This window comes from Aptenodytes forsteri, unplaced genomic scaffold (assembly GCF_000699145.1).
Source record: "Aptenodytes forsteri isolate BGI_AS27 unplaced genomic scaffold, ASM69914v1 Scaffold534, whole genome shotgun sequence".
Classification (NCBI taxonomy): Eukaryota; Metazoa; Chordata; class Aves; order Sphenisciformes; family Spheniscidae; genus Aptenodytes; species Aptenodytes forsteri.
Genome location: NW_008795712.1, coordinates 1,063,786 through 1,087,526, shown reverse-complemented (window position 1 = coordinate 1,087,526; position 23,741 = coordinate 1,063,786). Strand labels below are relative to the sequence as shown.

General features: G+C 40.7%; 1 protein-coding gene across 1 annotated transcript in view; it reads right to left on the bottom strand.

The window, feature by feature from the left end:
- Window positions 1-9,357: 9,357 nt before the first annotated feature.
- HMBOX1 (homeobox containing 1) overlaps window positions 9,358-23,741 on the bottom strand; it is a 66,994-nt gene continuing 52,610 nt past the window's right edge. The window contains exons 6-11 of the mRNA XM_019473180.1: window positions 20,476-20,558; window positions 18,172-18,267; window positions 15,804-15,898; window positions 15,464-15,595; window positions 11,865-12,032; window positions 9,358-10,468 (exon numbers count right to left, since the gene is read on the bottom strand). Coding sequence (XP_019328725.1) covers window positions 11,895-12,032; window positions 15,464-15,595; window positions 15,804-15,898; window positions 18,172-18,267; window positions 20,476-20,558 — 544 coding nt within the window. The 3' untranslated portion in view covers window positions 9,358-10,468; window positions 11,865-11,894. The remainder of the gene's footprint in view (window positions 10,469-11,864; window positions 12,033-15,463; window positions 15,596-15,803; window positions 15,899-18,171; window positions 18,268-20,475; window positions 20,559-23,741) is intronic.

Here is a 23,741-nt window from a genome sequence, read left to right as displayed (position 1 = left end):
ACTGCTTGAAGTTGCGAAGGTAATAAAGTGCCTGTAGAGGAAGAAGAGAAAAAGGAGAAACAAGAGAAAGCAGGGAGGAACAAAATTAAAATGGCAAAAGTCACTGAAGACTGCGAAAGGGGAGAAAGGGCACGGAGAGCAACAAGTGACTCCTAGGCAGGAGTGGGAGAGGCAGCGAACAACAAACAGCACAAAAAACTAAACGAAACAGGTAAACCTGAGCACTGTAGTTTTGTGCAAGACACCTCAAATTAGACTGTTTAGAAGCACTGCCGTGTCTGCGATACACCTGTATTTTTGCAAGCAAGTTGCTAGAACATTGCTGAGTATCCGCTGAAGTGCACAGCCCAGTACCAGCCTTCCCAATAAAAAAGGCAGTCCAAGTATTAATAAAAAAAAATTATACTTAAAAGTTACTATTTCCCTGACGTGTCAAAACTGAAATGAGGGAAGGGAGGAGGGCTGTTAACTAACCGTGCTGGAAAAACCCGAGGTCTTTTGGCTAGCAGCAAGCTCCGAAGATTTCATGAGACCGAACCAAACCTAAGCTTCAGCGCTACACTGGATTGCTTTTTATTAGGATAGAAAGAATATATACCCCTTCTTTAGAGACTGTAGGAACAACGGGTTCAGGTCAGAGCACTTCAGTATGAGAAAACCACCGGTAAACCAGGTAAAATAGGATTACCAGGGTGTGAAGGAGCTCGGATGAAAGATAAAAGAAATTACCTCTATGAGAAGAACTGAAGTTTGGGAAAAGAACGTGTGACAAATTCGGTACCAACAGGAGTCAACTTCAGAGGAAAGTGAACGGCTCAGAGCAGTTGGAGGAGGTACAGCTCAAAACACGCGTCTGGAATTCCTTCAAGGAGATATAGGCTCAGTGTAGGAAATAAGAGGAGACAGCAGTTTCGCAAGAGGACTTCTGGTGGCTGTGATATTTTTTGAAGCACTCTGGCAATTGATTAAAGTCTTTGTAAAAAACAGTTGCTTGAGGCACTGCAGCTAGAGGAAACGGTCACGACTGATTGAATTTTTTTTCCTGTTGAATGGTTTTCATGTGGAATGTTCTTGGGCAATACTAAAAACGTTGCAAGGTACCCTTAACAACTGGAATTCATGTACCCGAATGTCTAATGTAATGAATAGGAACAAAGAATTTAGGATTAGAAATTCAGACTGACCTGGGCTTTTGCTTAGTGTTTTTTCGTTTATTTTCAAATAAGAAGCAAAAATAACAGCTGAACAGAATAATGCTGTTCCAGAGCTACTTTAGCTGCTCAACACTGACTGGTATGAAAGTACGCGCCGCTGTGTCAGTAGAATAGATAGACTGAACCTGTAAGATACCGGAGGAAATCCAAGTAATACGGCAGCATACAGAAACCACCTGTTATCAAAACTACATTTGTTTGATTCCCATTATGGCAGAAGTACAAAGTGTAAAAAGATATTTATCATACATAACTGGAACTTCACGTGGTTTAGAGACATAAGGCACAATATGTTCTCTGATGGGAAGTCATACTTTTAAAAGAAGTTCTTACTGCAGAGAACCCCTCTAGTACTCAAATCTCTATAAATTATTAAATACTATGAACAGGTTATAACGGTAAGAGTAAAAGACAAGGCTACCTCTTTGGAATCCTAGTTTTACAATTAAGGCCAGAAGGGACCAGTCTATCACCTATAAGGAGACTCTGAATATTAGATGGCCTCCCAATTTCTGATGCACAGGCCCTATTCTATCTACTTCATCCAACGGGATGAACGAACCATCCTGCCCTTCCAAATGCAAAAAAAAAAAAAAAAAAAAAAATCCCCTAATTGAAAGTGTCTGCCTTTTCCACATAACTCTTTGCAAATTCTATCATTTGTATCCAATGGATTTATAAACATAAATGGAATAATATTTTTTTTTCTCAACACATTTACAAATACCTTCTCAATGTCCACAGATACTTCATTGACTCTTAAGTCCTAATCAGATGCCTAATTTTCAAGCCTACTTCACTGAACTGAATTACTGGCAATGCAACTTCAGGACTGTTTCGTTCTTGCTCTGCTACAAGTCCCAGCATTAGTGAGCGAGTATTGTTGAAATCTAGGGGCAGATTCTCAACTGTTGTTAACTCCGACAGCTCTGCAAATGAGTGGATCTATTCCCTCATCTCAATAGTATTTCTCTTCTCCAAGCACCTGGAGAAAGAGGACTGTGACTTAAGAGAGCTCTAAAGGAAGGAAGAGTTGCCGAATTAAACTGTTACTGCCCAATGGGCAGCTGTGTGCCAAGATGTAAACGTTCACCTAAACCGACAGGCAACTCCCTCTGCCACAAACTGACCAAAAGCATGTCTCAAATTCCAACAACTCCTAAACAGACTTCATAATGCTATGTGGTGTGCCATGAAGACACGTTGGCACAAGGAAACATACGTTGGCGATTTCAGAGCATTTAATAAACTGCTTCAACTATCTCATTAATAAAGCATCCAAGATGTTTACCCCTCTCAAGTAGTAGTTACACATTTTGTGCAATACACTCAGTCTTTCCCAGCAACACATCGAATTTCCTCTTTGCCATTCCGTATCCAATGTAGCTCCACCTAAACTCAGACCGCTCTATCCAATACGCAGAAAGGCGAGATGCTCCTGCTGCTACTTTCCACTCCAAAATTTAATCGAACCTTTTGAACAGAAGAACAGCTTGAATGTGTCAAGGGAGAGTCTATGTCATTTTTGTCTTGAAAAGATCTGCTCACTTGCCATAATGCGTAAATGAAATGGCTTGCACTCTGGCATAGCAAAAACTGGTCAGTAAGTTGATATTCTGAGTTCCTGGCTCTGGTTAGCTCCTGAAGGATATTTTCAGTACTGTCACTACAGTCCTGTCAAAGAGAGATAGCAGCAACTTTATCAGCAGGCAGACTTTAAAAAAAATATATATCCAAAGTCAAACGTGCTTTGAGGAATGGAATATATGCTTAATATTCTTAATGGAATATATTGGGTGAGAAATATTAATTAATAATTTACTTTCATTATCTCTTTGCCCTCCTTGAGCGATTTGACAGATAAACTTTGTAAGTAAAATGTATTTTTAAATCTCAAATGATGTAAAATATATCTCAGAAGGCTAAAGTCAACCTCTTAATTATAGAGGTGGGTTATTTAAGCTACATATGCCATCTTGCCATAACATGGAAGACTTTAATTAGTTAAGGAGAAGGGGTGGGGAGAGGAGGATAGGAAGCTGAAATGAGGCCGGTGACAGCAGCAAGTTAACGTCTAAAAATGTATGTCCTATAAAAGAAGTTGCTACCATTGCTACTGTGAGTGTAGTACCACCAGCGGTAACCGCGCTGGAAGAACTGAAGTACCCAAGACCCAATGGTCTCTTCTGAACCACAGTGACATTGGATGAGATTTACAACAAGTATTTCAGTACAAAGAAGCTGAAAAATAACGGGAGGATTTAAGTAAGACCCTAAGGAAGTTAAGTTCCTAACTTCTTTTGCAAAGCTGTTGGAGTTAGGAACCTGCTAACTTTTCTAAATTTGTCTAGGAGTCTCTATATGCACCTTTGCATACCAAAAAGCTCCGCAAGCCTGTCTGACAAGTAACTACAGCAGGAGAACAGCACTATGGAAAAATATGGCCAAGAAGCTGAAGGGCAAAAATGGAGCACGGGCTCTGCAGTGCTCGAGACTGGTCAACAAATAATGTTTCTCACAAAAACACAGACTAAAAAGGCACGTAACACCCTATGACAGATGCTTTTTCAGAACCTAGCAACGTATCAGAGAAAGATTACGATGTTGTTTTAGGTCATCACCACACATCCTCTCCTGTCATGAATGGCAAGCATACTGTCCAGCCAACTACCCAGTTGCAGGCTGTTTTGAGATTTCTTAAGAAAAAGGTGAGCTAGCTCATAACACTACACCATGCTAACTGCAACAGGAGACAGCAGACAGCCTGAGGACAATACAGTTATGTACTTGGCAACAACTGCTGATAAGGCTTCCAAACCGAGACGCTACGAAGGAGAACCTGGAGTGGCACAGAAGAGCTAGTTACATTCCCTGCTTCAGGAACCGGAGGACAACAGTGCAGTCGGTACCCTCTACCTACGGGCAGGGTGAAAACACGGGATGAGTCATTCAGCGGAGTCCTGGACCATGGCTAATCTTCCTCAACGCTACAGCCGAGTAACAAATCAAGAAGAGCTAAACCAGAACCCTGGGTAATCTGTAATCATGCTGTCACACATAGCTAAACGTCCATTTTGTTTCTAAAACTTACCGAGAAGCAATATATACATGAGCGGGGACCATAAAAGGAAGAGAAGCAGCTTTGCATAGAAAACTAAACTCGATTTCAGTCCCTGCTGTTGTAAGTTACCATTAGGAACAGGTCATTATTTAAGTTTACGAAGTAGCTGTGTTCCAAGTGTCACTAATAACACTGGTATTAAAGAGAATTAGGGGGTGGAAGATCTTCTGTTTTCAATCACAGAAAAGACAGAAATCCTTTTAATTATGACCATGCCAATCCACATCTTTCTAAAGCAGCTAATTACATGTCAGGAGGACACCCAGTCATTCAAAAGAACTGCCATCACTTTTACTGCCATACTCTTATGCATTTATCCTACTCGTCCCAATTACCCTGGCTGCAGTTTGAAAGGATTTAGCAGAAGTGTGCTGGATGTTTTGATCAGCAGAATACACCCGCTTCCATTTAACAGCAGAGGGAAGAGAGGGAATAAATGGCAGAGAGCGCCTTCTGCCAAGCCATCTGAGTGAGAGATGCACTGTACATACAGAAACATCAAAGGCCCATTACGCAGTTCACTCCAGTTCAATGGTTTTAGTTCACTCGCGCTTAAGCTGTTGGCCAGAGCACTCCAAAGCTTACTGGAAAGAACGGGGAAAAGCACAACATTGCAGCAATCAAACCAATTAGTTTTCTTGATCAACCTGATTAAAAGGGGCATTTAAAATAAGTTTTGTGAATTTTTGCCCCGCACTCAAAATGACAAATCCTTTTCTATCTCCACGACATAAGCTGTCAATATTATCGCCCGGATACCACACTGATAAGCACGTTGCAGGCATCACAGAGTATATCTCGGTATCTTGAAAGAGCAAAATGCATTTGTTTACTTCTCCCAGCAAGCTCAAGCTAAACTATGATACGGATTTTCATAAAGAGAGCGTGACAGAAGAACCTTAACAAAAACAGAGAGTAGTTTGTACTGATTATTGTAATTGTGCCGATACCATCTTAGCTACAGCATCACCTATGTTCAACGGATGCCTATGTGAAAACAGGCGCGAGCAAACAATGCTAAGCTATTTTTAAGTGATAAAACCAAAGGCCAAGGTTAGCGATGAGCAACTCTTTAGATGTTTGAGTTTTTCTCCCCACATCTCTGTTTCCCTGGTGCCACTGAGATTACTTTCATTTATTTGATTTTATTTGTATTTGTTGGACAAAAACCAACATCAAAATGCTGTCATCTTATTGACAGTCCTCGAAACGACCAAGTCCACTTCTCTAGTTATAACACATTTCTCACAAAGGAGAAAGATAATTTTTGTGTATTTTAAATTCAGATTTATAGCTGCCACCTCTAGAATGCCTCTTTTTTCATTAATGTGCAACATCTTTAGTCGGACAGTTTAAACCCCATAAATTAGACAACAGTAATAGACAGTAAAATGAAGGTTTTAGGGCTATGCTCTTCAGCTTGCCAAATGCCTGTGGGCCAATAACTGATTCAATATCCTGAGTAAAAATCCCAGCTACAAAAAAGCCCAAGGGGGAATGTTTTATTTTGAAATGTCTCTGCAACTTTTCCTGGGAACTGCAAGGTACTTTTTGGTCAGGCCATCAACCTTCCCTTCCAAGAAATCACAGTGAGAACGCCTGACTCCACAAAACTCCATTAAGTCAGCCGGGCAACCCTGACTACTGCTACTGTCACACACACAAAATCTTCAGTTGTCTAATGAACACGTGTTAGGTCACTGACACATAACACAGTTTTCAAGACCCATCCTGCCAACAAAGATTCCTGCCAAATGATAAAAGCTACACCAAATTCAAGATTATTGCCAACAAGCTTAAGACTTTGATCAAAATAATATTATCAAGTTAAATAACTTCAAAGAGTGGAAGAGCTACTTGGGTGGGAAGCCTTGTCTAAAATAAGAGCAAAGTTTATTCTGACAGAAAAACCCTACAATTTGCTGGTAATTATCCAATGAACTTGAACGAAGCTGATGAACGCTGGGGAATGAGGGCTGCACAATGATGTAGTTGGGGTGGGAGGAGAAACATAAACCTTCTGGTAAGAAAATTATTATCTGAAATGAGCAGAATTCCAGGGATAAAGGGGGAAACAAATCTTCTCCTACATCCACAGCTCTCAGTATTCTGGGCAAAATCTCACACTGAATCTTCATAATTTGCAGAGAAAGGTGTGAATCCAGCTTTGCATTCGAGTTAAGATTACACACTGGGAAACAACATCCTGCATTAAGTGCTTCAGGGGCAGTGATTTTGAGTTTTGAAAACTCTTATACCAATTTTGCTGGTTTTATCTACACGAAAAATAAAACCTGTTTCCTTATGAAACCCTGTTACAACTACCACGTGTCGCGGTGACTCAACTGCTCTGGGGGAAGGCCAGCACAATGCTTTCATTCCACTTCTCTGCAAGCAGCATCTCATCGTGAAGGAAAACTTTTATACCGCATAGGGGAACTCAAAATCTTGGTGAACTCATCTCCATGTTCTTATGCACCTTAAAGGCAGAAATTAACACTTGGGAGTCTAACTGACCCCATGCCAGTCCATACTGGCAAACACCATTGCGATTTTTCTTCCAAATAACATCCAAATCAGACCTAAAGTCCACCTAGTGAGGTATGGGTTTTTTTCCCTAGCAGTGGCCAACAGCAAACGCTTAAGGAAAGAAAAGGAGGATCCAAGTGAGTATAACGTGACTCTTTCCCGGTCATACCCTTTCAGCTTCTGATAATCACCAATTAATGATTTACTGAACCAAAAAATTCTAGCTTATCGTAATAGTCACCAGTGGGCTTAAGTTAACTACAATTTTTCCTCTAATACGTTCAGCTACGTGAAATTTTTCATCTGCACTCACAGCAGCGAGACAACAATAAATCCTCACAAATGAAGGCAAAAACTGATCTATAGCACAAATGTTATGAAAACGTGGAAAACTTACCAGTCTGATGTTAGGCAATGAAACAAACAGAATAATTCAAACATCCCTGAAGAACTGTGTAAACAGAGCAAATAATTAATGAAATTTATTACTTATGGCTTGATTGGACCCTGGAGCCAGACCCTGCAAATAAAGCTCCCCTCTATTAGTAGAATAGGAAAGAAACTTTTTATGAATAGCAAAACAGAAAGAAATCCCAACAACAAATTAAGAGCATTTCTTTAAGCAAGTCAACATGTATAGATCAGAACTAGGAAACACCTCAATCTGAGCAGGTTTGTACAGAATCATAGATTAATTTAGGTCAGAAGAGACCTCTGAAGGTCTCTAATCCAACATTGTGCAGTTGAGTTTTGAATATCCCCAAGGATGGGGTTTCCACTGCCTTTCTGGGCCACTGTTCTACCACTCCGAGTATGAACATATTTCTCTTTATATTCATCTGGGATTTTCTTTAATGCAATTTGAGCCCACTGCCCCTCACCTTTTCGCTATGCACCACTAAGAAGAGCCTGGCTCCGTCTTCTCTAAACCTACCCATTAAGATAGCTGAACAACGAAATACAGGATGCCCCCAGGGCCAGCCTGAACAAACCCAGCTCTCGCAATCTCCCACCACGACATGTGCTCCAACCCCCTCATCTCAGCAGCCCTACGATGGACTCACTCCTGCCCAACACTGCACACGGTACTCCAGAGGTGGTCCCACAAGTGATGAACAGAGGGGACTAATCGCTTTCCTTGACCTGCCGAAGGCTCTTCCTAATGAGATTCCTTAATTGCTGCAAGGGTGCACTGCTGACTCACGACCAACTTGTTCACATCCAACATATGAGTAATGGGATTACACTGTAATAATACATACATTTATAGAGTATTTAGAAGATGTCTATAATGCTAGGGCATCAACGGGTAACATGTCTGCTCATTGCTATGTCAACTTATTTTTATAATCTCAAAATGCTTTTGCAAACATCTGGGATTTCATACTTCAGGAAAAAGGCGTGGGAATTAAAAAAAAACCAAAAAACAAATCCCAAAAAAGAAGTGGAGGTAGAAATTGTTGTTTTAAGAAGACGGTAACTCAAGTATAAGGCCTTTGTGATCGACAAAATAACAGCCAGAACTTACTCTACAAAGTTAAAAGCAATCTGTGCCCATCATAGAAGAGGAGCATCTTAAATAATTTCTTCTCTATTCACAGAACAAAAAGGTAGATCTAGTCTGCCACCAGATCCACTTCAAGGGAACTCACACGAGAACAAATTGCAGTAATTCCAGATTGGCTACAACAAGTTGCAACTGAATTGAAATACTACAAAAATGAGGCTTAATTTTCAAGAAAATCCAGAGACAGAAAGACAAAGACGACTCCCATAGTGCGGGAAAAACCCTAGAACAAAGGCTAAATTCCAGGACACACTCTCCACAGATTCTTTCACCTACTCCAAACCACATACGCTTCTCCTGATATCATCACACCAGCGTCTGTTCCATTTTAGCTAATTCATGTCAAACCAAAGAGTTATTAGCCAACTGCAAATTGTTCATTATGAACTTTCAGAATAAAGGAAACAGACTGCTGGGAGCACCCTGCTAACAGCTGAAGGCTTAACTGTTTCCTCGTACCTCTCGATGGTCAAAGAAAAGCCAAAATAGACAGGGGCAAACCAAAAACTGACACCATAGAACTAAGTGTCCGATTCCCCAGTTGTGTCATTTGTTATTTTCTCTGGTGAGAAGATGGTATTTACCAGGAAGCTACAGACAAGGAGGATCTGCCAATCTCCAGTTGTTCACAAGGGGTTTAACTGTTTAACCTTCAGATAGGATAATGATGCATGATGAGACCAGCAGCTACCTGACAGCGACAAACAGAATTAAGATCAGATTATTCTACATTAGATGGTATGGACATACAATTTTAGCGGTGTTACTTTGATCCTGCATTACATGAACCTAAAATCAGGATATAGAAGTTCTAGTACTATTTTTATTCTTCCCTATTGCTTTAAAAAGGCGATGCTTAAAACAATGACTTTATTTTTTTTTAAGATGGTATAGTAAGCAATACTTCTTTTAAAATTGCAGCTGTCCAACAGTTTGAGTCTGTTCTTTTTAAAATGAAACAGCCAGAACAAATGGTGGTGGCAATCCCAACATAAAGAGGCCATCGATTATTAAAATCTCCTTACTATAAATCGTGGATGTTGCTTGACAGCTTGGTGTGTGACTGTAGTACGAATAACTAGGTAAAATTCCACTAAGGCTATAGTTTGCTCGATCATTCTGCTGTGCAAAAATAGAAATAAAAGCTCTCCCTGTCCTTTCACTCCTTAGTACCAAAACATTCATACACACATTAAGAAAAAAAACTGCAATGGTCGCTGATCCAATTCCTTTCTTTCCTGAGTCTGCCCTGATGCTACTTATGAATTTGCCTACTCGAGAAATGCAATAAACCAGAAAAGAGACAGCTTCATTCTGCTTCAGTGATGTATATCTAAGGAAAGCACATAAATTTTCCAATGAAATCCATAAACGAAAGACGAGGCCAAGCCCTACCTATATATCTTCAAAGTTACAGAGACAAAGAGGTGCCAACTCTGTGCCCTCTGAAAGCACAAAATCTCCTCCACACTTACCTAAGCAATTTTCACAAGATTAACAGATGTAAAGATGATCTAGTTAGCCTACGCCTTGAAGGGGTTTAGGCTGGCTAAAAACCTGCTGAGGAGCCAAATTTTAGGAGTTCACAATGCTATCTGATAGTTAAGCATGAGGAACGGATGAGAACAAGCCAAGTAATAGCAACTTCTCTTCATTCCCTCCACCTTTAGAAGTGGAGGGGAGAAAAGGGAAACCCATCCTTCAGACTAAGCCGTCTTCCCCTTTTTAAGCTATTCCCACGTAAACTGGGAAGATAAAAATGGAATGTTGTGGAAACGCTATGCAAATTTTTATATATCTAGATACAAAAATTTACATAGGTTTTACATTTTTATTTTTAATGTAACACAGTCCTGCCCGTCTCTAACACTTCCCGTGCTGTTTCCATTGAAATGTTTCCTCTTACCGGCAGCAACATATCATTTTATCAGGATGCCAGGAGATCATTTCCACACAATGCCAGCAGATGTAATTTTCTTAGATGCACACACAGTTCATCACTTAGATACTAGATGACAAGGTGATCGCAGGGTGACTCTGTAATGCAAGTTTGCTGTTTGGTATTTTGAATTCTCAAATGATAAAAAAAAGACTTATCAAATATAAATATCTTTAAGAAAAAAGTAACAAAAGTGCTACATATGATCAAGGAAAACAATTCCATTAGTTTCTGCTACTTAAAGTAGGTTTGCTTTACAAATATTACCACATCCATTATCAGTATGGCTTCCAATTATTAATTAAATTGCTCGTAGCAGTATAGCTTTCTCACATCTTAACAAGGACAGAGTAAAGAGAACACAAAACATTCACACCCCATTTCTCAGGTAAGAGATCCTCCTGCCTTTAAACAAACAAAAAAAGTTTATATTTAGGGGAATATTTATGCTACGATGGTTATCTAGTAAAGGTCAGATGCAAAAGTTCTCCAATAACCTTTCAGGCTAGTCAGGACGTAGGCATTAGTTACACAGATGTGTAAAAATCCACTCACCCATTTTATGACCTTAATAACCTTCCTGGAAAACATTGCTTTTGAAAGTGGCAAAGTGGAGAGAGGAGTAGGGTGGGGACAGAGAAGGCGAGAGGAAGAATAAAAGGTGAAATTGTTAATGACAGATCAATAGAGTCTAGACCTCTTCTGAGCAGGCACTGCTAGCCATGCCAAATAATGAATAGTGGTTTTGAGAAGTGGACTCTTGTCCATTAGACATTCAGCTCATTTTTCATATGATCCCAGGCTGGGCTTCAATCATGGTCCCAGAGGCAGAAGGCAGTACTTATCCACTAAGCCACGCAGCTTGTGAGAGTAGAAGATGTCTGTGTTGAATGTGTGAACATCAACCGAAATATGTGAATGTGTTTCCAATGGACATTCTCAGCTCAGCACCCAAAAGTATGTCAAGTCACTGTATGACCAGTGAGGCACGGCTTATTGCAGCTGGAAATCATTTATTCCCATGCTGAAGTGGGGTTTCTAGTGTTCTTTTTACTCTCTGTTGATACTCCCGATCTGGTGTCCATCGACCCTGTGCCACTACCTCAGCTTGCATCCTTTCAGTCTCAGAGAAGGAAAAGCGTACAGACTATTTTTTTAACACGATCTCTAAGGGTATCCAAGATTTTAAGTGTAGCCTAAGACTTGTAATTGAGGGCTGTCTAAAATACCTGGAAGCACTTTGAATGCTAAGACAGAGCAGCAAGATTTTTCTAGCCACTGGGGCTGGGAGAGGGAGGTTGGTTGGTTGATTGATTATTTATTGGGAATTAATACTGAGAGAGTATATGCAAAGGCTGAGGGCACCATGCCATCTTCACAGAACAAGACCCTAACAGCTAACTGACGTACAAGAAACTGCAAAGTTATACTGTAAGAACACATATTAAGGACCGAGGAAAGTCTGCTAAGGTGCTACGTCTAAAACTAAGTTACTTCTTGCTTTGACCCTCCCCTTTCTTTGTATCAGTCGTCGTCTAGAGCCTCTGTCTTGATCTCGTTGGCTCCTTGCCGGGCCAATGCCAAGATGGTGTGGTTTACTGCTGCCATTTCCACGGCTAATGAAATGGGGTCTTGATGGTCACTATGGCTAGTGCTGTCATCCTGTGCATGCGGAAAGGAGAAGAGAGAAGCATTGTTACTCCATAAGTAGAAAACCAGCAGATAAAACTAGTGTGTAAAGTAATGGACCAGGGGCAGCAAATTGCACATTCGTTACAGGGGGTAGGAAGTGAAAGGAATTTATAAAATTGATTTAGGACTGATTTCCCTCACTGTGCAGACAAAGGTAAGCGGGGCAAGGAGTGGCGTACCCAATTTTCGAGAGAGAAATTTGAGGGGGGGATATTCTGAGGAAAATATTAAATTATAAAGATAAAAGTGGTATGTCAGGAAACCAAACTAAGATAGGAATCATTATGCACTGCACAAATTCACGCTACGCTTACATTTTGAATATACAGTTCTGGCCATCCCATTTAAAGAGGACACAATAGAACTAGAAAAAGTAGAGAGAACGGCAACCCAGGGGAAGAGAGGCATGGGGTGGCTTCCTTACGAGGAGAGGCTAAATAGACTCAGGTTCTTCAGCTTGGAAAAGAAATGGCTGATGGCTGATGTGGTAAATGTTTATTACAAATAATTGGTAAATTAAGAACAAAGTGGATACAGAGCCTGGCTCAGGAAGCCTCTCAAAACTACTGACTTCCAGAAGCTGGAAGCTACTATAATAAAATCATTCTGTAATTGTCCTGTTCTTTAAAAATGCTTTTTCCTTAAATACTACTATTGACCACACTCACAAGCAGGACACAAACCTAGACTAACCCTTGGTCTGAGCCAGTGTCCTGTGAAGACACTGAATTCACACAGGTATAGGGAAAAAGATGCTGAAAATCTCCTAGACTGCTAAGAAAAACAGTGCAATGATTTCAGGGGACTGGAACCACCATAATTCAAATACGCAGGTGAAGATGCTGCCAGGTTCTCCCGTCCACTGAGCTATGCGCCGTTATTTCTTCATCTATTTTCTAAAGAGCAAAGTCTCTCAGCTGCAAGAGGACCACCGTGCCGACGGCTGTGATGGTTGGCAGGCAAAACTAATACAGAGAAACTTCGCTGCTACAGGACTGCAGTGGAAATTTTAAAATCAATGAGCAAGAAGGGCTGCCTTCTACAGGTGCGTAATGGCCATACAACATCAGACCTAAAAGTCTGACTAAATTTTATAGTGAGTTGTGCATGTTTCTCAGTCTAGATCAGAAACAGGGCCTGGTTTTCAACAATAGGAATGAGAACCAGCAATATCCAAACTGTAATCCCAGCTGTCAAATAAATTGTTCCGGAACTTTGGGCAAAATCGTGGTGTTTCCTCCTCTTCAAAATGGAGTATTAATAGTTACCACACCATGATCTCGTGATTTTTTAAAAATTATTATTATTTACAGAAAGGAAATTATACACATTTATCAGGCTGCCAACAGCCTTTAAGCGATGAACTTGTGAAGTTTAAAATGTGTTATTAAGCATTTTTAAATTAAGATGACAGGTGGCAAACGCCGAGGGGCACAGAAAAGCCAGGATTTGGTAAAATCCTAAGGTTATTTAAAGGAATGCATTCATTTACAACAAACGTCAGGCAAATATTGTGATGTGCACACACTCTAAGGGCCTCTCAGCAACCTTTACCATGGTAAGAAATACAAAGTCCTGACTTCTGGAGTTTGAGGCACTTCATTAGTATTTGGATGAACTTTGTGTTTTAAAGTTTACTAGAGTTTAAGTGTTGCTGTGAAAAACAGAATTTATGGTTTTAACAGCTAAGGGATGTTAAATGGTCATCAGGAGAGCTTGCCATTTAATCCGCTTCACTGCTAATGCCTAATTACACTTCACAGAGGAGCCCAGTTAGATTACTGAGAAATGTAATTTTTAAGGACTCTAAACAAAGATCTTTAAATTTTAATAACCAATTTATTTCTCTTTTCAAAGTATTTTGGATAACACACAGAAGAAAAACATAGTTGGGGAGTCTACATAACACTTCATCTCAGTATTCAGGTCCTGTATCTGACTGACAAGGAATTATCTGTGCTCGGCAGCAGTTTCAAAATATTTTATAACAGTCACAGAGCAGCCTCTCATCATCTAGAGCTAGCAAAGTTGGTTCCACCAAATCTGCTGGTGATGACCTATAAAAAGGGCCTTAATACCCGTCAGAAGCAGAGCGGCTGGGAATGCCTCTGCCAGATATCTGTCGTACTGGGCCACAGCCAAGTGTGCTAGGGACTCATTCCAGAACACTCAGTTGCTATTACACTCCATCAGCAGCTTTTATAGAGGGAGACCTACCTACTTCTCCCAAACGAGTCAATTAAAAGCGATCTGCCCACCCCAGATGCTGGGTGTAGCACAGAACGCAGCTCATACCGAAACCAGAACCAAGTAAGTGAACTGTTCAAGTCCACTGGTGCCAAGCACACACAGCCCTGAGGGTTTTGGCCAACACTGACACCTGAAGGAAAATTGGGAAGGGGATGCAATACCTGTCAGGAAGGTGTGTGAAGGAAGGGTCACCAACTTTAGGGTAGGTGAGGGCTCAGAGTGCGGGAAGGGGTATTCTTTTGCTAGAGAATTTAAAAAAGAAGTTGCTGTCAAGGGTTAAAAATAACCAAGAAAAATAGAGAATAGGCAAGAGTTAAAATGCAAAAAGAAAAGAAAAAAAAAGACAGATAAAATATGTAAACAATCCAAATAGTGGCACATTGTTGCAGAACAATACGAAACAGGTACGGGGCCAAATAAATGTAAAACTTTATTTAATCAAATCCTTTCCCCCCACCCTTCACCCTTTGTCTGTCAGTGTCTTAGGGACTGATCCTGAGACGCTCCTGAAAGGTACTCCCACAGACGAACAGAGGGAGCTCAGCACCTTATAGGAGGTTAAAATGCAAAAAGAAAAGAAAAAAAAAAAGACAGATAATATGTAAACAATCCAAATAGTGGCACATTGTTGCAGAACAATACGAAACAGGTACGGGGCCAAATAAATGTAAAACTTTATTTAATCAAATCCTTTCCCCCCACCCTTCACCCTTTGTCTGTCAGTGTCTTAGGGACTGATCCTGAGACGCTCCTGAAAGGTACTCCCACAGACGAACAGAGGGAGCTCAGCACCTTATAGGAGGGTGCTCAGTGTCTTGCTGGGCAAGGTTGACAAAAGGGATTATAAAGTGTAGCGGGCAGGGGCTTACTGCTGTACTTGTCTGGGTGCCAGATAAGCAACTCACAGTAGCTGTAGCACAGGCTATAATGGAGATATTTCTTGAGAAAGAAATAATAGGTGTAAGAGGAACACGTATGTCATGCCTAATTTTGCAGGGAAGCTTGTTGGTGCCTGATATATAGGAGCAACCGTTAAAGACCTGTACATCCTCTCTTGAGGGTGGATAACTAGAACGGTGCCATGGGCAAGGAGAGTGCAAGTTATGCATGACGCACTGGGCGAGTTAACACTCTCCTAACATTTTTCATACATTGCGTGTGGCGTGAATGGTGTAACTTGCTTGTTTGGAGCAGATCCTCCTGTCTTCTTCTACCTTCTCTGCTTCTCTGCCTCCCTCTGAACATCTTCCCTCCTCCTCCCCATTGCGTACTTGCCAAGTGTCCTGTTGTATGACAATAAATCCATGTGGGTGAATACTGGTTGCTCAACACATTCAAATAGGGGAGCTGTGCTCTTCCACTTTCCCCATTACAATTACATAAAAGCAAAACAAAAACAAGAGACATCTGATTTGCGAGAGGCAGAGGGTCTCTTTATGTGTCGCGTGAACTCTCCCTTTTTGGGCCACGAGGTTCAGCCATGCTGCTTACCTGCTCTGAGTAGTCATTGCCATCAACGTCGTCACTGTTGGAATGACCTCCCGGACTCTGTACATCTATTCCATGGCTCTCCAGGATTGCTGCTTCTTCGAAAAAAGCAAATGGATCCCTAATTTATCTGATGCATTAGAGTAATTAAAAGGAACTACTTTTTTTTCAAGAAGTTAGAATAACTGGAAGAACAGAGTTAGTTCTTAGCCTCTTCCTCTTCACTCTCCAGTATTTGGGAAGGTAGGACATGTGCAGATACTGGTTTGCCTGAAATCCTTCCCTGCCAACTAACAGACTTATTTGTGAGTAAGAATCCTTGTTTTCTAGCCAGTCCTATTAGAAATTAGCTTAGTTTCTAATGCACTGGAGTGGCAAAGGCATTCCCTGTAGATCTTCCCTCATAGTTTGGACTGGCAGGACTTGAGGGGGGTGGGGAGTATCTGAAAATGGATGGAGCAATTTTTTAAAGCACTTAAGGGATTTGAAAACGCACATATCTTCATCCTCCTGTAGGATCCATGCATCTAAAGCTCCCTTTGGTTCTTTTTCATCTCCTTCCAACCCTCTTCCCCATGCAGGTCAGATACAGCTATAATTCCACCCATCTTGGACTAACTTTGCTTTGTTCTCCTCCCCACCCCCTGCCCTTCAACAGGTTTAATTTAAAAAAAAAAAAAATTAGGTTAAATTTCAGTAACACCAAATGCTGTAAAAATAAATTTTTCTTATTCACAAATATGGCAAAAAGAAGCAGAGAGCAGAAGGGCATAACATTTGACATCTGCAAAAATACTGGTAATAGGCGGGTATGTTCGTCCATGTATTGCAAACACAATTCTGCGTAGTATCTAAGGAAGTGCATAAAATTTTGCATGCATTGCAGAAGTTTGTCGAATCCTGGCCACTAATGTGAGTTTATTCTCATTAGAAGGTCTGCTTCTTACAAGTTCAGAGTCACTTCTCATTGCCTTACGATCAGCTACTCCTCACTCGGAGAACCTGCAGGGCTAACTCTGAAGTGACTTTTGTTTAATCCTGATCATCAGATCTCATTCTGTATCAGAAATAGTGTGGCCAGCAGGAGTAGGGAAGTGATCGTGCCCCTGTACTCGGCCCTGGTGAGGCCGCACCTCGAATACTGTGTTCAGTTTTGGGCCCCTCACTACAAGAAGGACGTCGAGGTGCTGGAGCGTGTCCAGAGAAGGGCAACGAGGCTGGTGAGGGGTCTGGAGAACAAGTCTGATGAGGAGCGGCTGAGGGAACTGGGGTTGTTTAGTCTGGAGAAGAGGAGGCTGAGGGGAGACCTCATCGCTCTCTACAACCACCTGAAAGGAGGTTGTAGCGAGGTGGGGGTCGGTCTCTTCTCCCAAGTAACCAGCGATAGGACGAGAGGAAACGGCCTCAAGTTGTGCCAGGGGAGGTTTAGGTTGGACATGAGGAAAAATGTCTTTACTGAAAGAGTGGTTAAACATTGGACCAGGCTGCCCAGGGAAGTGGTTGAGTCCCCATCCCTGGAGGTATTTAAAAGACATGTAGATGAGGTGCTTAGGGACATGGTTTAGTGGGCATGGGGGTGTTGGGTTGACGGTTGGACTCGATGATCTTAGCGGTCTTTTCCAACCTTAATGATTCTATGATTCTATGATCAAGAAAAATTATTACTTTGTTCCAGCCACTTGTCATTGTGCAACCCCTTGGAAAGCAATAAGGAGCACAGGTGTAACCGGAATGAGAAGCTGGCTTGCGGAGCCTTTGGTCCTAGTGGCTGTATCTGAGACGTAAAACAACTCATCTGAACTCTTAGATCCCTGTGGGGTCTCAGGGATGGCAGAAAGAAAGACAGCCCCAGGTTTTGGCTGAAAAAACAAGCACATTTCAGTGGAACATAGACACAAGGAAACTTACAACCAGATAAAAGCTCTTCACAACAGCCACTTTTCATTTAAACAGCATGCTAAGGTTGTGAACTTGCAATCATCTCAATTTCCCTTATTTCCAATGCAGATATTTTGAGGTTTTATTTCAGATTTTATTTTGGATACCCAAAGGAGCCTGAACATAGGGAAATACGAGCCTCCTTCCGCCAACAGAATTCGCACTTTGGTTTTTAAAACTGATCTTCCAGTAAAACTTCATAACTGCATCATTTTTCCTGCAGTGATGATGGAATGCCATAAATTAAATTCCTACCCATATTTTAGAAAAAATCTGGAACAGCAAGAGACTAATTTTAAAAATTGCTCCACATTTTTATTAAGAATGTCAGAACCTCTAGTATTTTCATTAATACAATCTTATGTATTATTTTCCACCTCTCCTGAGCAAGTGTACGTACTAAACCTTGAAAGCAGGCGCTCTGATACATTACCGATATTGGCTCTTCTCTTGATTTCCTTTCTTCTGTTGGCAAACCAATTGTACACTTTAAGGGAGGTAACTCGCTCCAAATCCGATAACTTTTTTCCTATGAAAGTAACAGGGAGAAAAAAATACAGCGTTGTTACTTGCTGGGTTCCAGAGGTAGGCAGAAGACCCTTACACATGTGATAAGCCCCTGTGAAATACAGACGGCACTGAAAAGTTTTTGTAACTGAGAACGAAGTGAATTTTATATGAATCAAAGTACTGTGCCCAGATGCTATGGTAATAAATGCCAACTCTCTCTCTAAAAACAAAGTAGCCTTTCTTCTTGTTTTTAAAATCCGAAATACAGGAATTTATTTACAGCTTCAGTCAACTAAATCCAGAGCCATGGGAGAATAGAGGGCTGCTTTTCTAGTTCAAGCACAAAACTGAGATTCAAAAAACCTCAAATTCAATTCACAGCCCTGCCACAAATCGCATACCCTTGGGCTAGTTCTCTTACTATGTGCCGTGAGGATATAGTTCAATGACATGTTTTCTTCAGCAGCAAAATGAATGAAGAGATTTTGTGTCGCCCCCTCCAACCTGCTTTCCTTCCTCTCCTCCACCAGCTGCTATCATGCTCCCTCAGCACTAATCACACCCTCTCAATCGTGCCAGGACGCTTGCGATCTTTTGGGAAAAGGGGGGCGATGCTGGAAACCAGATCACTGGAGTTTTACACTTAAACCAGCAAATAAAATCCCAACAACCACCAGCCAGCTACAGGAGGCAATCCCTTCTCCTGATCACCAGCGTGAAAGAGGGAAGACTGGAGGGATTCGGCATTGCAGGGACAGCACGGAAACCTCTTCAGCTGGCCTTGACCCTATTCAATGTAGCTGCATCCCCAGTCCTCTGCAGGCTACATGGGGATGAGACTCCCCTGCTTCAGACTGTTTCTCTAAGTTTATTTATTCAGCATACAAAACATTCATGTAATTGCAGCAATCTGCAAACTTAAGTAAGTAAGGAGAGATGAGACAAGAAAAATCTGGAAATAGATAGCTACGCTGTTTCCTAATGCTTTGCATCAGTATCACTCAATATTTTACCGATCCTGAGACACAGCGTTTAACAAATTTGTTCGAAGTTGCTAAACCGACCAGCAGCACAGCCAGGAATAAAATCCTAACCTCCTCGGTGCTCTACCCGCTAGATCATTCTGCTTCCACAACAAAAAGACAAAGGGGCAACACATAAAAGTTGCAACAAGGGAAATTTTGACTAGGTATTAGGAAAAAGTATTTTGCCATGAGAGTGCTCAACACTGCGGAACAGGGGCCCAGAGGTGGGAAAACCTCCGGTTTTGGAGATACTCAAAACTGAACGAGGTAAAGCCCTGAGCAGCCTAATCTAAGCTGGTCCCGTCTGACCAGATGATCTCCAGAGGTTACTTCCAGCCTAAATCGCTCTATGATTCTGTGCTATCCGGTGACTGTCCCAATGTTCAGGAGTCATGCCTTAGCTTTCTTTTGCATTAATTTTTGTTCTGGTTATATAAAATCTAAATATATCCAAAATACAAGTTCTGAAAACTATGTAAATGTTTGGTTAGCAAAACTAAGCAAAGGCAGGTGCGTCCACTAATACTACACTGAATATTCATGCTCCTCTCCCAAGTATGACTTCTCCAGGAACAGGGAAAACGCAACTTGTTGACCCAAATACAAGGTCCTCCATTAATGCACAGATTCTAATAAGAGACGCCTGTCTAGAAGCTGCAAAGAAAACTGAAAGACAGGAAAGCTGTGCTCCTTAATCCTCCGAGGACCTGCTGTATGATCTCCAGCAAGCCTCAGTCTGTGAACCTAAGACTTCCCATCCGTAAAACAGAACTAGTAAAACCCAGTTTCGTGGAGTGCAATAAAATTCTCAGATCACTACTGAGTGCTTATAGACGTCCTTTGAAATAACTGAATGTAAAGAATGAAAACCTTTCAGACACGTTTATTTTCTTAGCAATGCCATTTATAAAGCTGTATAAGTGAAATGTTCGGATGCACAATTTGTACTTCATATCTCAACCGGTGGGAATTTAAGTTTCAGACATGGCATTTAGGTTTGAAAATGGCATTGACTGTCATGTTCATCCAAGTATGGCAGCTCTGAACAACACGAGTTCTAGAATGCTCAAGAAGAAACCTACTACTAGTTGAGAGCACATTTGTTAGTAATAGCCATAAAATGAGATTTGCTGAATTTAGCAGGAGATGTTGCAATCTAATTGCAATTGCCTTTGGAAAGGACACCACGATCAGCTCCTCACCTGGCTTTTGTATAACTGCATTACAGGCGTTTGCAATTTCTTCTCTCTTTGCCTCGTCTGGATATTGATTCTCATTGAAGTAACTGCAAGGGGGGGAAGAAAAAAGAAAAGTTTTTTTCAGAAATCAGAGCATGAATGCTCCAAAGCAGCTTCACTGAAAGGTGTCAACTGCTAAGTTTACGCATCGCTTTTACAGAGATAACGCAGAGGCAGTAAGTTTTATGTAAACCTGTATATGCCTAAGGTAATACCGGCATGCACTCATATCCACGTAGAGTGGATAAAACTTCCCAAATGCCCCAGATAAATGAATATTATCTCAGCATTTGGTGTCACACCTCGGCATTCGGAATATTGTACTAGGAGATACAACAGAGTAGGCAATGCCACGAATATCAGAGTTAAGACTGTCAAGCGAAGCATCATGTCAGAAGACGTCATAGGCCATGCCTCTGTCTTTTTTTTATTATCATTTACTTATTTTTTCTCTCCTGACATACCCCCAGCTTAGGCAGCGTCCTACAAACGAAGGAGCTGTTCAATGTTTATTTTGATCCCTGGGTTAATATATACACACATACATACCTACTTGTATATACATTACGCACAAACACACACAGATATTGCGTATGTTAGACAGATACGGTATGAAGATCGTACAGACAAAATTACACAGTAACACAGTAAGATTTCTAGAAACAGGCTAGGGGTTTTTTTTTAAAACCACAATTTAAAAATTTTAAAATCTTCCCCAGAACAACTTATTGAGTATAGCACACTTTAACAGTATTTTTTTCTGAATAATTGTGATTTTATTGTCCTTTTTATGCAGTAAACATCCTTTAAAAGTTAAACTGTTTTCTCTTTTACTTCATTTAAGTGCTTTACAAATTTTAATGAACTGATTTACATCCTACAGAGCTTATCAGATTTGCATTAAAAACAACAAAAAGTCCTGTTTACTTCAATGGACTCTGATAAGCATGCCATAAACAGGGACTACTACATTTTTTCTGTAGATTGTCCGTAATATATAATCCTAAGAATTCTTTGATCAACTTTGATCAGCAGCAGGTTCAGCTGTTGGACAGCTGCTCTGTATTTGAAAATAAGATATTTCCTTTAATTGTAGATCATTTGGTAGCAGGAGAGTTAGGCATATTTAGGCAATTATTATTTTCCATGGTCGTATTTCTCCTCTGGTGGATCGGCCCCAGCACAGTTACTTTCTATGGAAACCTGGATTCTGCTCCATACAGCAATTGCTTCTGTCCAACCTTCTTTTAAGTAAGTGGTACTAATGCAGATCTCACTATTTCACTTCCAGTTTAGATCAATTCACTGTAAATACAAATTTTGAACATTCAGTTTGAATTTTTAGCTACTACTTCTTCATCCCATTGTTCCCAGTGTTATTTACAGTTGCAGCCATGCCCACAAACGGAGTCCTATTCCAAAGTTGCTACACGTTGATGAAGAGAAATCACGCATTAGCACGGCTAGTTGCACTATTAATGTACTTCCACTTGATTTGCTGGCTTAGAGAGCAAACGAAACCACAGAAATAGCTCCATCTTCACTAAATGAAGGGCAGACCACGTCTATACTACCGATTTGTGCTTTGGAGGCAATCACATTCACATGTAAACATCCACTACTTCTTCCCTGAACCTCTGAGTTGCTCTTATGAAGTAAATCCGGAGAGACTGACTGTAACTGCAATTCCCACTATGCTTGATCCTACCCTGAAAAAACAGCTGAGATTTTGCCATTAGATCTGAAGAGGAGGACACCCAGTTACACTTACTTTCTGGGAAGCTTCAAGTACATAGCACTGTCAACTCTGGCACTGCCACCAGCAGGAACGCTCCCTGAATTATCATCAAGAGATTTTCTTTTTTGTCCTCCCCCTCCCAGCAATAACTCCCAGCCTCTGGGCATGGTATTTTTTAAAGGATATTCTTTCCTCTTCCAGATACACCATCCTTTCTATTATTATAGCCTTTGAAGTGATATGTGTGTCTATCTTAACTTGCAAATTTCTGTTCAAAGGGGTTGTGTTCTGTACAAAGAGTTTTTTGGAGAATGGAGAGCTTGGAAAACATAGAAAATGAGACGCACGACAGTGTCTCAGCTCTCCCACCTACAAAATAGAGCACTCCACTCTACCCAGAGCCAAGAACTGTTTCCTCTTTCAAGTGCCACGAGATAAAGGAACATCAAGACATCACAGCTGAAAACTGCTGTACTATTATTTACATGAATGTATCGTGTGACCTGGAGTCCTAATCAGGAATCCAGGTCATCACTACGTGTACAAAAATTAACTCAGCAAATTTTGGTAGCCATAGCAGCTATTTTATGGACTCCCTTTGCTCAACATTATTTTGTTTATAGATACTTGCCAAAAGTCAAGAACAAACACCATGAAAGAGACCCCATAAAATTAGAAAACCTGATGGATCTACATGGTGATGTACTAAAACCAGAAGGTGAAACCCTGATATCATGCGATATTATGGATCTAGATCATCTGTGGTCACAAAACTGCTAGACAATGCCTCCCTTTATGGAAGAAATGACGAAAGATGTAAAATTAAGAAATGGTGTATACTTGAACTGCCCATTCTAATGTTGATGCAAGAAACCGAGACACCAATTAATGAAGAAAAGACAACACCAGAGCCACTCGTGATCCTTCTCTTGGCACATAACTAAACACTATCCTATCAGCAAGCCACTGACTGCCATATCCTTTTGCTGGCTCCAAGAAAAAAGCTCACATTTTCTAATAATAACAAAACTTAGGCTCAAGTTTACAATTCTCTGGGATAACAGGAAATCTCCCTGTGATGGAGCTAACTTTCAAAACTGGACAATGAATGAGACACCTCTTCTGGCAAACGAGGAAGTTGTCTTTGTGTAGTCCAATCATTTTTGTGATTGAGAAAAAATTCGCTGCTGAAACAGTAATTCTTATCTTAACACATTTTACAACTGAATAAGCTATAAACATTTTTATTTGATTGGATCAAAACATTTTTCATCATTCTGAAACATTTTCTTTAAATTCTAACACAAATTTCTTATCTTTTAATGTAAACATCTAAAAGTTTCTACAAGAAAAGTGATTCCCACTTGAAAATCTGAAATTCTTTTCACCCTGAAACCCTGTTTTATGAAAAAACACCAAAAATCTGAGAAGTTTTCAGGCAGCTCTCCTGGTAAATAAGACATTTTCATGGAGATCACAAAGCTAAGCGGGT